This window comes from Trachurus japonicus, chromosome 5 (assembly GCF_045865225.1).
Source record: "Trachurus japonicus isolate A0001 chromosome 5, Traja_1.0".
Lineage (NCBI taxonomy): Eukaryota > Metazoa > Chordata > Actinopteri > Carangiformes > Carangidae > Trachurus > Trachurus japonicus.
The window spans coordinates 13,100,448-13,114,731 of record NC_140911.1 but is presented as its reverse complement, the minus strand read 5'-3'; the positions used below and the strand labels follow the sequence as shown (position 1 = coordinate 13,114,731).

The window sequence follows — 14,284 nt, the reverse complement described above, 5'->3', positions numbered from 1 at the left end:
AAATTCTTGGCATCAAATGTCTGATCATTGTAATCTGGTTTCATTTCTTTGATCAGATGGTTCTTAATGTACAACTGCACTACACATTACTTTTATATGGACAATGTGTGTGTTACAAATCTCACTTGTGGTGATAAATGTGGTATTTTTCATCTCATCTGCCTGCAACTTTGATGTTAGTTTCAGCTGATCAAAACAATAAACCCTCATTTTTAGTGGTAACCGGCTGTTTTCAGCAAAAAGAAAAGAAAAGAGGAAAAAAAAGCCTCTGACAAACAGGCTGAACAAACTGTGTAGGCCACCAGCCCAGCATCAAACACAAGACAAAGACTGAAACCACCCAGTGAGTGAACAGTGCAGCATTTAGCAGCCAAAGACCAGATGTTTCCCCCCAGGGGTTGACTAAAATGACCTTGAAATATAAGACTCAAATTCATCAGGTGGACAATGAGAGAACTCTGTATCAAGGCTAATGTTCTTTATCTGTTGGATGTGTAAAAGAGACAATTTAAATAGTAAACTGTCATGTTTGTGCATACAGTTTATTTAATTTTTTCCACCAAAAGAAAAACCAAACAAAACACACATTTCACAAAGTAGGGTATTGCAAGAAATGTTAATTGGGCCTTGGTTCAGAAACAGGTACAGGTATCAAGTTTTCAAAACAATGCCCAAACCTTGAGCACATACAATAGGTGTCACTAAATAAATCATCCCTGGGATCAGCACACTGTGCCTCGTTACAGAGAGTGATGGCTCTCTCGAGTTATGAAGGCTGGATAGTTGGATTAGCTGATCGATCACGTGCACTGCGGTCTTCCTTATCGGCTAATATGGATGACCTTCTCTCAAGGAGGCAGAAAAAAACAGCAGTGTGTGTGTCTATGGGAAGCTCACATTAGGATACGGTAGACCGCAAAGGTCATGGCGGGTCGCCACTAATGTGTCACATGATCAGCTGTGGTGTAGGTCCAAGCAGCCGGATCTGCTGAGTGACAGTCTGTCTGAATTATGAGGCTAGCTAACCAGCTTAGCCGGCCAAAAGCCAAAGCCTCTCAGGCAAACTGAGGAGGAGGAGGGGAGGGGGTGCAGGGGTCAACCCGAAGGCAGCGTGTTTAGTTGTCAAAGTGTGCCTGACTGCTCGATTCTTCTCCGTAATGTCTTTGTGTTGTGGAAACAAAACAGAGACGCAGATTGTTACAGTGTCGTTGTTGTTGCTGCCGCCACCAGAACAGTTTGTTTTCCAGTCACATCCACTGAGTTCACTGTGACGACAACCTCTGGACGCAATTATGGTTGTTTCAAAATGACAAGTTAGTCAAGTGTTTCTGATTCACGCAAAAAAAAACACCAAGAAAGGAATAAGTGTTGTTTTGCAGCACTGCAGCGCTTCCTCTCCTGGATTACACGTCTGTTGAGGAGAAAACACCAAAGACGCACACCTGTTCAGTGTTCAGTGAACAACAACAGCAGCAGCAGCAGCAGCAGCAGCAGCAGCAGCAGCAGCAGCACACGTGTTGGTGGAGATCCTCCCAGCAGCTGCAGCAGCAAGAACAAGGACCTCCACTGTGCCCCCGCCTCAAAAACATGACTGTACTTGAGTTTATTGCCACCAGTGCTTGTGTGCGTACACGCCCCTCCAAAAAGTTGCACAATATGGATGAAGATGATGCACAGCGGGAGAGGCCATAAATCACGGCTGCAGCACAGACGGGCGAGGCCTTGCAGCTTGGAGTTAAACCGGAGAGCTACTGGAATACGGTTACACCTGAGTGTGCAGAGGTCATCTTGTAGGGGCCGTCTCCAAAATAACACACATTCCTTACTGAGGAAACGTGGGACGTCAAGTGCTACATTCTGGATTTTAAGTGACTCTTAGAGCAAAGGGTTAACATGAACATTTAAAGTGATTACACTTTTTAATTGCCATCATTGTTATCTTCACGTTTCCCCCCACCCTTTACACACTGCCACTTAAAAGCAAATAAGAGAGCATAATGTTCCAGATGGATTCTCGCTATCTGCAGTCAATTTCAAAAGGAATCCAATAAAAAAAAGAAAAAAAAAAGAAACACGCACGCATCCAGAGTAGCTGACGCAGCGACTAACTCAGATTTGGAGGTGAATGACTGCAGATGAATCCACTCAGTCTCTGTTGCAACGCTCAGCTCTCTGCACTATAATCTACTGCAGCCCATTGATTAGCATTGGCGTAAGTGAGGGGGAAAGCAAAGTTAACCAATCCATCACATAGGGAGCATTGTCAAGATTAAACAGCCAGAGGTGCAGGAGGAATACTGATGGACACGGGTCAAGACCTTGCACTCCTTTGAAGTGTTCACTTTAAATACACTGATCTGACTCAGAGTTTAGAATCAAAGGCTGCTCGGAGCTGGAGACAAAGTTTTCTCTTTTGTCTTGACTCTTTTTATTTGCATGAACATAAGGTTGGTTGGTTGCAAGTCAAACGTGTACTTCGGTAGACTGTTACATTTTATGTGAGCACACGATCCAGCCTTTTGGAGTTATCTTGGCAATGGCGTTTGTTGAGCGTGCACTTTTTATTCTTTGTTAAAAGGCAACACATTGCTTTCGAAATTTTTTAGTTGAGCGTAAACTGGCAGGACCGACGGTCTTTTCTGAGACTCATTATTAAAGACAGATTTCGTACCAAAGACCGAAGGAGTCTAAAGCTGCGTTCAACACTGAAGACATTGCATAGCAGAGATGTGAGGCAGTGCATGAGATGCCCTCACCGCTGTTTTGAGAAAAGTGCCCTGACAAGTTCTTGGTGGAGTGACAGATAACCCTGAGGTAAAGATAAACCCCTTCAGATAACAAAACCTTCTTTTCAAAACACACACACACACACACACACCCACGCTGGCAAACACACTGTCTGTGAAACAACTGTTAAAAAGGTTTTAGACTGAGGGATGCAAAAGTCATGATCTTTGGCCAAAAGATGAACATGTGTGTCCAATCACTCCTTCAGTTTTCCCTCCAAAAAGCTCTGGATCTTTTGAAGGTTTTCCTCTTGCTGACCCAGAGCCTCCAGCAAAATGCCCATCGGTGACCTCTTCAGTCCGGCGCCTTCTATCTTGTTCTCCAGTTTATTCTTCATGTTGCGGAGGCGAAACGAAGCATGTGCAAATACCACTGAGAAGGCAGATGAGAAAAAAAAGACAATGTTGTCAATGTTTGGCAAAAACAAATCCATAAACTTGTGTTCAAGTCAGAATCAGTTGCTGAGAACCTGAAAAACATGTTTCATTGATTCTGAAACAACATATTTTAAAACTGAAATGCACAGGTCAATATACTCTAAAAAGACATTTATAGAGTAATAAAAGGAGCAGATATTAAATTCAACCTTAGTCTCCATAAAAATTATATTGCAGTAATAAGTATATATGTTAACATTATGTATCGGTTATGGATTCAAATTAAAATGTGACTTTCCCACGTTATTATCTTGAACTTACAAGCCAGAGGTAAAGTGATGGCATACATGAACACCATGACACTGCCCATCATAGAAATCACAATGTAGCTGGCGACCATGACGGCGATCACGAACGCGGTGGGATTCTGCCGCTTAAAGTTGTTGATCATGGCTCTGTTCTCTCCGGCCCAGACTGAACCCAGGAAGACACCCGACACCACGGACATGGCTGTGAACATCCCCAGAGGGTTCAGGAACCTGCAGGGAGGCATCATGGGACATCAGAGAGCACCGTGTCACTTTAAAACTGTTCTCATAAAACTGGAGCACATAGGCATGAGCCCGTATGTGTGGTCACTGGCTCCACCAAGTGTTCGGAGGCGGTTTGTACAACAACAAAACTCATATAGAGGAGAATAACTACAGAAAATAGAGACTAAGCACTATTTTCTGTAGTTATTCTTATCTATATAAGATCTAAATACACAAAAAGTACATTTTTGTAAGTCAAATCTACATGAAATTATGTAATTATGTAGGAAATGTTCTATTTTGCAGGAAAAATATTAAACATTCTCCAAACTTCTAAAATGACAGACTTCTGATTTCCTTTATCTACTGTGGTAGTGACCTGAAATTGTTACATTTTGAATGGATCCTCAAATAAAACAGGGAATTTAACAGCAACAGTTTGGCTCTGGGAAATTACGAAGGGGAAATTTTTACATGTTGACCAAGAGATTAGTCGTCAGAGTTTCCATCCCTTTCACCTGCTGTTTTTTTTCCCCTGGCCGGACATGTTGCATTGAAAAGCTCTGTGACAAATCAGGCCCGGTCACGTCCACAGTGATGTCAAGTAATGACCTCAGCGAGAGGCCAAGCATCTGTCTCACACCTTGGTTTACTCAGGCTAACTAGGCTTCAGTGTGGTGATCCTGAATAAACTGCTCTCACAGAGTAGAAAAAACTTTAAGAAAATAAGACTTTATGTGTTTGGAATCATTTCATTGAGTTCATAAAAACATTTTCACTTTCAACAGTATATTGGCCACAAATACTGATATAATTTTTGCACAAATATACACAAATATTTTTAAGGAGGACCTTTAAATTCTTTTCACGTAAACTCCTTTGTTACACCGCTGCCATCCAGTCCAAAGTCTGTTTACTGAGTCTAATCCTGCACAAAAATCTTTGCGAGTACAAAAAAATAAAATAAAAAGAAAAAACAGGTGTGAAAATCATCTAATGGTCTGTTATTTGGAAATAAAGTCAGTAAAAGTTCTGAACCCAGCTACCTTTGCATGAATCGATACTTATTAGACAATCTTTGTGTTTGAGGCTATTCTGTGTGGTTTTAATAAGTTTCCTGTGACCAAAACATCTGATATTGCAAATCCGGTCCATGCAAATGTGGAAATATGGTTGAGCTGTTTCCACACTGGATGAATGCAATTTTAAGAAAAGGGTAAACGGTGCTGTAAATGTGTCAAAGTTCAATCTTGTTGGTTTGCTTTGGTTATCATGATTCAGGATTGACTTGCTCAGGGAAATACCTCACACTGGGTTTTATCTCTGATTCAGCAGATGAGGCTACTGTTTCCTCACAACTGTGCTATCTGCAATGCAACAGCTGACTACTAGACAAATGGCTTAAGTAGGCTTCGAGACCATAGCAACAATTTGTCATCACAGCTCAGTGTGCAGGGCACCACTATTTTTAGTAAGCCAGACTGAAGTTGACACAAAGTACCAACTTAAAGCCAAGATATTTCATAAACTAAAGGCTTGACCTCTTGTTCCCTGACCTGAATCTGCCTTCTATGGAGTTATCAGATGATAAACTGGTTCTTCAAGCAGACTGCACTGCAGTGGTCTGTGCTGGGGATGTGCTTGTACTTGAGGCCTATGTGGAAATCACATAGGCCTGATTCATCGCTGGTTGCAGTGATGAATCATAGAATGCAGAAAATAATAATATGTTTATTTGTGATTCAATTCTTCTCATGACATGTCTTTTAAATGACATATTCTTGCAGGAGAGGCTCTTTAACTTTAGTTTCCTGTAGATAGAAGTGAAAGGAGCACTAACAGAGCCTCACATGACAGCTGGCACAATATCTTTCAATTCTTAAGCAGCCTACATCCTGCCTAAACCCTTTTGAAGTAGGCTACACCCAGGTTACTCAAACAAGGCAGCGGATAAGTACACCAGAAAACGTGACTACACATTACACAGCCGCTGTATTGATGTCACGACTTACGTTACTGTGTGCAACTTTACTTACCCGACAATTAGGAAAACAGCGACGGCTAAAGCCAGATAATTTGTCTGGTAATAAAGCAGGTTGCTGATAACTCTGTTGTTCCATCTCGCCAAATCTTTCACATCTGGTTTAGCGAATCTGTCCGAGCCGGGGAAGAAGTCGTCCCACGGTCTGAGCGGCGTCAGCTCCACTTTGGCCATTTGCCTCTTTACTTGGTCGCTGATGTGACAGGAGCACACACACAGAACCAGCCTGAAAACCTGCTGAAAAACCACCTGAAGCACTGCCACGGCAAAATCTCGCGAGAAGCTACGTGTAACGTAGCGTGTAACGGCGAGCCGAACAATCACAATGCCACAAACCCTTCACTTACGTTATGAATTAAGTTTTGTCTCAGTGTTAGATGTTCATGTCATGTGTCTATCTCACACAAAGAGTCTGAAACAGCACGAAAACAACCAGAAAACCACCTGGAGCCACCACGCAGAAATCTCGCGAGAGGCTAACGCGTAGCTTAAGCCTTTAAACCCCGCCTCCTGAGTGTGACGTATCCTCACGCTATTGGTCAGCAGCCGCGTGTTATTGAAAAGTCTTCCTGTATCGCTTCATGGCTGATGGCAGAGTGACATAATGAGGTGATAGAAACTACACGGTGTGTTCGTAAACTCTTCTGTTTGAGTTGCCGTCACCTCTCTCTCAGATATCTGGTACGTATACATTAACATGCCGCTGTTGCCCGCGGGTTTTTTTTTATGTATAAGAAACGTACAACTTAACGTGAACACACCGTTAGCTAGCTCGATGTATGTGGAGTGGACAGGCACCCGGCGGCAGGCATAAAATACACGTTTGTTTGATTCCTTTTTTAACTTTTTGTACAGATGTGGAGCAGAATATTGAGCCCTCGTGTGATTGGTAGAACAGGTTTCTATTGGAGGAGTCTCTACACTATGCAGCTGAAGACCAGCGAGTTTCAGTCTCTGTTCACTGATGGACTGACTGGACTAGCAGGTGAGACGCACAGACACCTGACTGCCGTGGTCACTCAGAACTGGGCTCTTCCTTCCCTGTTTCTAACAGACAGATATATTTAGTTTGTTCTTAGTACAAGCCAATCTGCAATATAGTGGACCCAAAAAGTCAGTATCAGGCATGGGCATATCTAAAAGCTAATGATTTTTAGGGGTTACTTCATCTCTTAAATGTTACTCTTCTATAATGTTGGGATACTGGTGAGCCTTTAAAAAATAAATAAATACAGGCTTTATCAAAAGTCCCTATGCCAATTTCATCCTCATGATCTGATCAGCCAAAAAAATATAAGATGAGCCTTTATTGTCTCCTAAGTACTACCTAACCCTAAACAACGCTTTGCATCTGTAACCAGCACTGATCATAAGCCTAAAAACACATTCCCAAAGTTTCCCTGAAGGCAGAAATAATCTTGTTGTAGTGAAATACAGTTAGAATATAAATGAACAGAAATGACTGAAATGTGTTTATGTGACAAATGAATCCATCATCATGGAAATACACTAACCTTTGTTATCAGCCAGCTTTCCTCTGGCATTTATTCATCTCCTTACTCTGTGTGTTTGGTCTCTGCAGAGGTGTTTGAGAAGCACCAGCATGAGCTGAGGATAGCTGGAGGTGCTGTGCGTGATCTGCTGTCTGGCAAGCGGCCGGAGGATGTGGACTTTGCCACAACAGCAACTCCAGAGGAGATGAAGCAGATGTTCCAGAAAGCTGGCATCAGGATGATCAACAATAAAGGAGAGAAGCATGGGACCATTACAGCACGGGTAAGACTTGTTCCACAGCAAATCAATCTGATTGTCATAGGTATTGATTGAAAGATGTTAATGCCTGGACCAGCCAGATGTAACTCTTATCTAATGTCTTTTCTTTGTTATTCTTTTTTTTATATATGTACAGCTACACAATGAGAACTTTGAGGTGACCACACTGAGAGTGGACGTTCAGACAGATGGACGTCACGCAGAGGTGGAGTTCACCACTGACTGGCTGAAAGACGCTGAGCGGAGAGACCTCACCATCAACTCCATGTTTCTAGGTAACTGTCTTTGTAGTTCATGGAATCAAATTAAAGTTGTTTAATCATTATGACTTATCTCTGTGTGTACTAATGTTATGGCAATGCATACTGTGTTAATCCATGTGCAGTTAATTTGCTACAGTTTGTTACGTGTTACATTCCTCACCATGTTTTCTTCTAACTTTATAGGTCTTGATGGCACATTATACGACTATTTTAAAGGATATGAAGACCTGAAAAACCGAAAAGTTCGGTTTGTCGGTAGTGCTGAGCACAGAATCCAAGAGGACTACCTGAGAATATTGAGATATTTCAGGTGGACTGTTTCATTTAATTTTCATCTTACCCAGTTCATGTGCAATGCAAAACGTGAAATAAAACCATCTTTATTTGTTTGATTCGAAGGCATATTGACCTTTAGCGTCCCATTTCACCCCAGGTTCTATGGCAGGGTGGCCTCGGAGCCGGACGACCACGAGCCTGAGACACTGACCGCCATCAGGGAAAATGGCCGCGGACTGGCAGCAGTATCAGGAGAACGGATCTGGGTGGAAATAAAAAAGATGGTGGTTGGTAACCATGCTGCTCATCTGCTGCAGCTGATGTACGAGCTGGAACTGTCCCAGTACATAGGTGAGAGGGGCACAAATGTGATTTACTAACAGACCACAAGAGGTCACTTGTGGACCACCAGAGCAGCCTGTCTGCTAGAACCACAAAAGAGATTATATAAATGTTGTTGCCTTTGAACTAAAATCTATGGAGTGGTTCTTTGTGTAAACCTCTATTTGGTAAAATGTTTGGTGGAGAAACATGTACACATAAATTACGTTACCCTCCGCTCAAAAACAAAATGTTGATCCTCCAACGACCCAGTTCTGTAGAAATGTTACCAAATGTTGCAACACAATGTTTTTCATGGTTCTTGAAAATGGTCGGCCATAGCAAATAATGACTACCATGAAGTGATTTGTACCTGCATTAGTGAAAAGGATCAATGGTGTCAAGAGTTTATAAAAAAAAAAAATTTTTAAAAAGGGAACAGTTTCCCTTCAAAACATGAAATGGGGTTTGATGTGAACCCTGCTATTAGTCTGCACTGGACAGATTATCCAATGACCTTTGATTGTTAAACCTATGACAGGTCATTTGGTAAGAAGTGTTTCAGACGTGTTATCAGTGTAATTACAATTTTTTTCTTGTTTTTTGTTTTTTTTTGTTCTGCTCTGTTGCTCATCCCTGATGTCCCTGTACCTGCTCAGGTTTACCTCCAGATGGCGATGTTGATGAGATGAAGCGAGTGTGGCAGAACGTCAAAGACCACTCTCCCAAACCCATGACCGTCCTGGCGCCTCTCTTCCAATGCCCAGAGGAGGTGGAAAAGATGGACATCCGGCTGAAAGTGTCCAAGGAGGAGAAGACTCTGGCTCTGTTCCTGGTCAAATACAGACGAGAACTCCACAAGTGCAAAGATGAGCCAGACAGCCTCAAGCCCTTCACTGACTTCATCATTGACGTAAGTTTTAGTCTCCTCCAGTTAATTCATAAATAAAATGTCCGTTATTTATATTTGTTATAAACAAAGAAAAGGCTGAGGGAGTAATACTGGGACAATGTGTTCATTGATGATGCTTTGAGCATTCATTGATGATGCTTTGGGCATTCAGAGTGGAATGTACAGACCATGTTCTAGGAAAATAAATTTAGGTTATTTTATAGCTGAATGGGCAGACATGTGTGGCTGCTGGTTAAAGTTCATTTTAAGGTTGTCATTATTTAGTAAAGCAGGAAAATGCAGGAAAATTATCAAATCATAATTTATATGTAATTAATTAATTAATACAATAATCAACCATAGAAATGATTTTAATTTCTTTGTGCACCCCAAATCCTAACTTCTCAGTTACTTCCCTGCTGTATTCTATCATTCAAGGACAAGTTTGTAATCAAACTAAGCTTGGATTATGATGGTCATTGTAGTTTAAAGCAGATATCAGTGGAATGTTTTTGTTAATATAAGTCCTAAATAGTCCTATTTTCCGTCAGCAATCACTTACATGAAGTATTTCAGTTTAAGTTTCACTTTAGTGCTTCTTTTTTTTTCACAAAACTTAAACTTCAGACAACAATTACAGTAGATTCAAAGGGGGATTTGAAAGGATTAAAATAGGATCATATTAAGTCACTATTTGTAACAGAAGAGGAAAAGAGAAAATAAGCAAACCAAAGAATATATGGCCATTTGCTGTAGGTGCTGGGAGTCATTAAAAGAGTTGTGTTCATTTCTGGGGATTTGCTGTTGTTTGTTTTCTTCTAACTGGTTTATAATTGTCAAAGAAAACAATATAATGTCAAGCATTTCTCTGAACCAAACAGAGTAGTATTAAAATCTGAAGACAACTGCATGTTGGTTTTCTTTTATTTGCGAGACAATAATTATGTCTCCTCAAATCACACCCGATCTGCTTCAATCAGTAACACCTGCAGAGTTTTTATTCTCATTCAGCCTTCGATTGTTGCTTATTGTTTTGCTGTCAGAGAAGATACTTGGATCTAAAAACACTCATGTTGTGTCTTTCTAGAGCCGGGAGCTGGATACTCAGACTAAAGTATGTGAGCTGCTGAAGTATCAAGGTGAGAAGAAGCTGTTGGCGGAGCTCAGCAGGTGGTCCATCCCTCGCTTCCCCGTCAGTGGGCACGATCTGAGGAGGTTGGGTGTGACAACAGGCAAAGAGATAGGTGCTACCTTACAGAAACTCCGTGACATCTGGAAGAAAAGTCATTATCAGATGGACAAAGATGAACTGCTCAGTTACGTGAAATCTTAAGTGAAAAGAAAAGCAGGTGTTTTGTGTCAGACGACAATAGACAATAAGTGTGGGGACAATCGACGGTGTAACTGCCGCTCGCAGGGATCGATCCAGCACACTGACATGTATTGTTGACAAGAGGATGCTACAAGAACTGACACATGCATACCCATTGATGAATGTGTAATTTCATTCTAAATTACCCCAGGGCTTCTTCTGTTAATCTGCATCTTCATGTAAAGTTAAAGAGATCGCACACAATATGCTCCCAACGTCACAGCTGCCACTTAGTGACAGGATGGCTAATGGACAGTGGCAGCAGATTTCACTATGTGGTATTACAGAGCCCTGCTGCTTATGTTAAGGTCTTCAGAATAAATGGCCGACACTATAGTGACGCCTAGCCAGTTTAAGTCTTTATCACCGTTTCACCAGTTGGGCAGGTTTGATTAAACACAGAGGTAAGAATCTGTGAATAAAATAGTTGTGCTAAAAAATGATTATTTTCATTTGTCAAAACAGTGATGCAAAACAAAAAGGTGGTTGTGTAACTGCAGTAATATATAATTTCTTGAGTGAAGTTATTTCTTTTTTCTTCTTCTTTTTTTTAATTAAAGGCACTTACACCATGACTCTTTTGCTTGAGGTTAATTTCACTTATGTGTAAATCCCCTTCACTGTTCTGTGTTTGGCAAGAGCTGCGAGAAATTAACACACCAATCAGTCACAAGCGCTGTGTGCTAAACTTGGAGAGAGATATGACGCATTTCAAATAATTTAAACTACTTCAAAGATCATGGTTCTTTGAAAACAGGCCAAAGATCAGCACTGAATGTGGTTTACCTGCTTTGATATGGTGGTGGTCGTCTGCGTGTTTTCTGTGCTGGAGTCATGTTGCCCCTCCCTCCTCCTCCAGAGATAAGGAGATATAAAGCTCTTTGCTCCAACACCTCAGTTTCTGCCTGGAGACTCTCAACTTGTTTATTTCTGGAAATTCATCCTGTAATCTTTCAAATCGATTTTTCAAGGAATTACCTGTTGGTGACATTATAAAAAGCGAGGCTGTCTTTTTACTTTTATTGTTATTAATTTTTTTTATGAGTCTGCTATAGGTGGATTCACCTGGAATGGTTTTATAATTGTAGTTGGCGTGAAAGCCATGGCGTGGTTTCGCGTTAACATCAGTAACATCTCTTCGGAGGGTGTGCTCTTGGGAGACGAGCCGCGGGACGAGCGCGTGGCTCAGGTGGAAATAGTTCTCCTGTCCATCATATTCATCACTGCGGGGATCCTAAACTTCGGGCTCTTGCTGGTGCTGTGGAAGCGAAGGAAACGGCTCTCCAGGATGCGCGTCTTCGTTTTCCACCTGTGCGTCGCGGACTTGGTGGTCACATTCTTCCAAGTTTGTCCGCAACTCATTTGGGACATCACCGACAGATTCATCGGACCAGATATACTGTGCCGCGCGGTGAAGTACATGCAGGTGGTCGGGATGTTCGCCTCCACTTATATGATAGTAGTGATGACAATAGACCGGTACCAAGCCATCTGCAACCCCATGGTGACGTTCCAGAGGCGCAGGGCGCGCTGGAACGGACCGGTGTGCGCCGCCTGGTGCGTCTCTTTCATCGGCAGCCTCCCGCAGGTTTTCATCTTCTCTCGGGTCGAGGTGGCTCCCGGTGTGTACGACTGCTGGGGCGAGTTCATCAAGCCGTGGGGAACGAAAGCCTACGTGACCTGGACGACTCTGGTCATATTCGTCCTGCCCATTATCACGGTGATCGTGTGCCAAGTGCGCATCTGCCGGACCGTGCACATCAACCTTCACATGAAGACGCACCAGCACGTCGGAGAGGCGGCCAGCAAGTCGCTGTCCTCCAGAGCCAGCAGCGTGGCAGGGGTGTCCAAGGCGAGGGTGAAGACGGTGAGGATGACCGTGGTCATTGTCCTCGCTTACATTATCTGCTGGACGCCGTTCTTCACCGCGCAGCTCTGGTCTGTCTGGGACGTGGAGGCGCCCACTCACAGTAAGAGAAGATCTAACATAAAACCTCCACTCAAACTAAATACTGCCATTGTCAGATTTAGGCTACTGTAATGTATGCATGATCTGATATCACCAAGTAATTAACAGCCCAGGAGCGCTGTTATAACCAACCGGTTAGGGTTAGGGTTAGTCCTGGGCTGTTGTTTACTTGGTGTTATCAGATCGTGCGTAATGTATAGGCTATTCAGTTTGAGATAAATACTGGTTAAAAATGAATAATAATAAATACCAAAAAAAAGAACAGCCATACTCTGAAAAGCAATTCATGATTTACAACAAAAAGAGGTTCCTCTCGATTAAAAATGAGAAAGAGTCTCACGAAAATCTCTGTCTTTTCCACCTCTCTTTTTCCAGCTACAACCTTCGCCGTCCTGATGCTGCTGGGCAGCCTGAACAGCTGTGCAAACCCCTGCATCTACATGTTGTTCAGTGGGAAACTGCCCAACAGACTGGTGGCCCTTACGTGTGTGGACCAGCCTGATTTGAAGGAGTCCATGCAGGAGGAGGCCACCATGGTCAGCTCCCTGTACATCAGCCTCAAGAGCCTGTCAGACAGCAGATAAAAAAAAAAAGACTGGCGTCTCATTGACACCTCTCACCACTCAGAACAATATCTTTACAGCATCTCCACCAGGCAGGACTATCATCAACCTTATTGGTGTGATGACAAATATAAAACCCTATACTGTAGTGAGCCAACACTGTAGAAATCAATATTTGCTCTCATGTAGCGCCACAACTACTGTTTACCAGACACACTGTAAGGCAAAATGTGATATGACGGCTACATTTTCATAACAGAAAAAGCACTTCCCATGGATTCCTTTTTACTCTTGGTGGTGTGGCTCAGTGGTGGTTTTGTTGATCTGTTGGTATGAACTGAAATATCTTGAGAAATAGCTACTTGATGACTTCCCATGAAATTTAACAGTCATGGTCCCCAGAGGATAAAGCCTAATGACGTTGGTGGACCCATGACTTTCCATTCAGTGGCACTAACAGGTCAAAGGTGCCAAAATTCCCACTCAACACTATTAACACAATGGACTGACACAATATAATATTCAGACATTGGTGGCTGAAGAAGATGAACCAAGCACAGCTTAGATTATTCTCTGACCTTTCCTGCACTGCCACCATGAGGTTGACATTTTGTGGTATTCATTTAAATTGATTGAGACGGTTATGGACCACCATTTGGCTTAGACAGTTTGTATGACTACTAATAGGCTAATTTTGATGTTTTCATAACTTTACCTATAGTATCACCTGTCCAGCATTTGAATTGGTGCAATTGATTGTGACTGAATTCTCATCAACCTTTTTATTTTGTGCTATTTAGCAAATGTTAGCACAGTAACAGGATAAACCAAGATGCAGAACATGATCAAAGTGATACCTCCTTATCCACCTCTAGCAATGTTATCTATCAGCTTTTTAGGTTATTGACATTAGTATTTAGCACTAAGCACCAGCCTATGAAGAAATCAGAGAGCAATTAGCGTGGTTGTTGACCTTGAATGTCACATTACTGAAGCAAAACAGCTGTTACGCACACCTCCTCCTCATTGTGTATGTTGTACAACAGCTCTGCACTGATCTCTGAAAGTCTGGATTTGCTGAAGTATAATACTGACTTTTACAAACAACGATTTAGCC

The 14,284-nt window shown here is 42.2% G+C and overlaps 3 protein-coding genes across 3 annotated transcripts; 2 read left to right on the top strand and 1 right to left on the bottom strand.

Moving 5' to 3' along the window:
* Window positions 1-2,404: 2,404 nt before the first annotated feature.
* On the bottom strand, window positions 2,405-5,998 carry arl6ip5a (ADP-ribosylation factor-like 6 interacting protein 5a). Its single transcript, XM_085776401.1, has 3 exons — window positions 5,734-5,998; window positions 3,486-3,703; window positions 2,405-3,159 (listed from the first exon to the last, which is right to left on the bottom strand). Exons 1-3 carry the CDS (start codon window positions 5,910-5,912, stop codon window positions 2,984-2,986), a joined length of 573 nt encoding a protein of 190 aa, XP_085632527.1. The 5' UTR covers window positions 5,913-5,998; the 3' UTR covers window positions 2,405-2,983.
* A 277-nt stretch (window positions 5,999-6,275) lies between these two features.
* On the top strand, window positions 6,276-11,210 carry trnt1 (tRNA nucleotidyl transferase, CCA-adding, 1). The gene is made up of 8 exons (XM_085776383.1): window positions 6,276-6,419; window positions 6,594-6,723; window positions 7,321-7,514; window positions 7,648-7,786; window positions 7,958-8,084; window positions 8,208-8,401; window positions 9,031-9,284; window positions 10,351-11,210. The coding sequence occupies exons 2-8, from the start codon at window positions 6,594-6,596 to the stop codon at window positions 10,594-10,596; spliced, it is 1,284 nt and encodes a 427-aa protein (XP_085632509.1). The 5' UTR covers window positions 6,276-6,419; the 3' UTR covers window positions 10,597-11,210.
* A 527-nt stretch (window positions 11,211-11,737) lies between these two features.
* On the top strand, window positions 11,738-13,188 carry avpr2b.1 (arginine vasopressin receptor 2b, tandem duplicate, 1). Its single transcript, XM_085778017.1, has 2 exons — window positions 11,738-12,605; window positions 12,980-13,188. The coding sequence occupies exons 1-2, from the start codon at window positions 11,738-11,740 to the stop codon at window positions 13,186-13,188; spliced, it is 1,077 nt and encodes a 358-aa protein (XP_085634143.1).
* The last annotated feature ends 1,096 nt before the right edge of the window (window positions 13,189-14,284 follow it).

Excerpts from the sequence above, each read along its gene's own strand:
- arl6ip5a (XM_085776401.1), bottom strand. The coding sequence starts at position 5,912 with ATGGCCAAAGTGGAGCTGACGCCGCTCAGACCGTGGGACGACTTCTTC. Across the intron at positions 3,704-5,733 it reads GCTGTTTTCCTAATTGTCGG|GTTCCTGAACCCTCTGGGGA; the intron begins GTAAGTAAAGTT and ends GCCTCCCTGCAG. Across the intron at positions 3,160-3,485 it reads CATCACTTTACCTCTGGCTT|TGGTATTTGCACATGCTTCG; the intron begins GTAAGTTCAAGA and ends CTGCCTTCTCAG.
- trnt1 (XM_085776383.1), top strand. The coding sequence starts at position 6,594 with ATGTGGAGCAGAATATTGAGCCCTCGTGTGATTGGTAGAACAGGTTTC. Across the intron at positions 7,515-7,647 it reads ATGGGACCATTACAGCACGG|CTACACAATGAGAACTTTGA; the intron begins GTAAGACTTGTT and ends ATATATGTACAG. Across the intron at positions 9,285-10,350 it reads TCACTGACTTCATCATTGAC|AGCCGGGAGCTGGATACTCA; the intron begins GTAAGTTTTAGT and ends GTGTCTTTCTAG.
- avpr2b.1 (XM_085778017.1), top strand. The coding sequence starts at position 11,738 with ATGGCGTGGTTTCGCGTTAACATCAGTAACATCTCTTCGGAGGGTGTG. Across the intron at positions 12,606-12,979 it reads CGTGGAGGCGCCCACTCACA|CTACAACCTTCGCCGTCCTG; the intron begins GTAAGAGAAGAT and ends CTCTTTTTCCAG.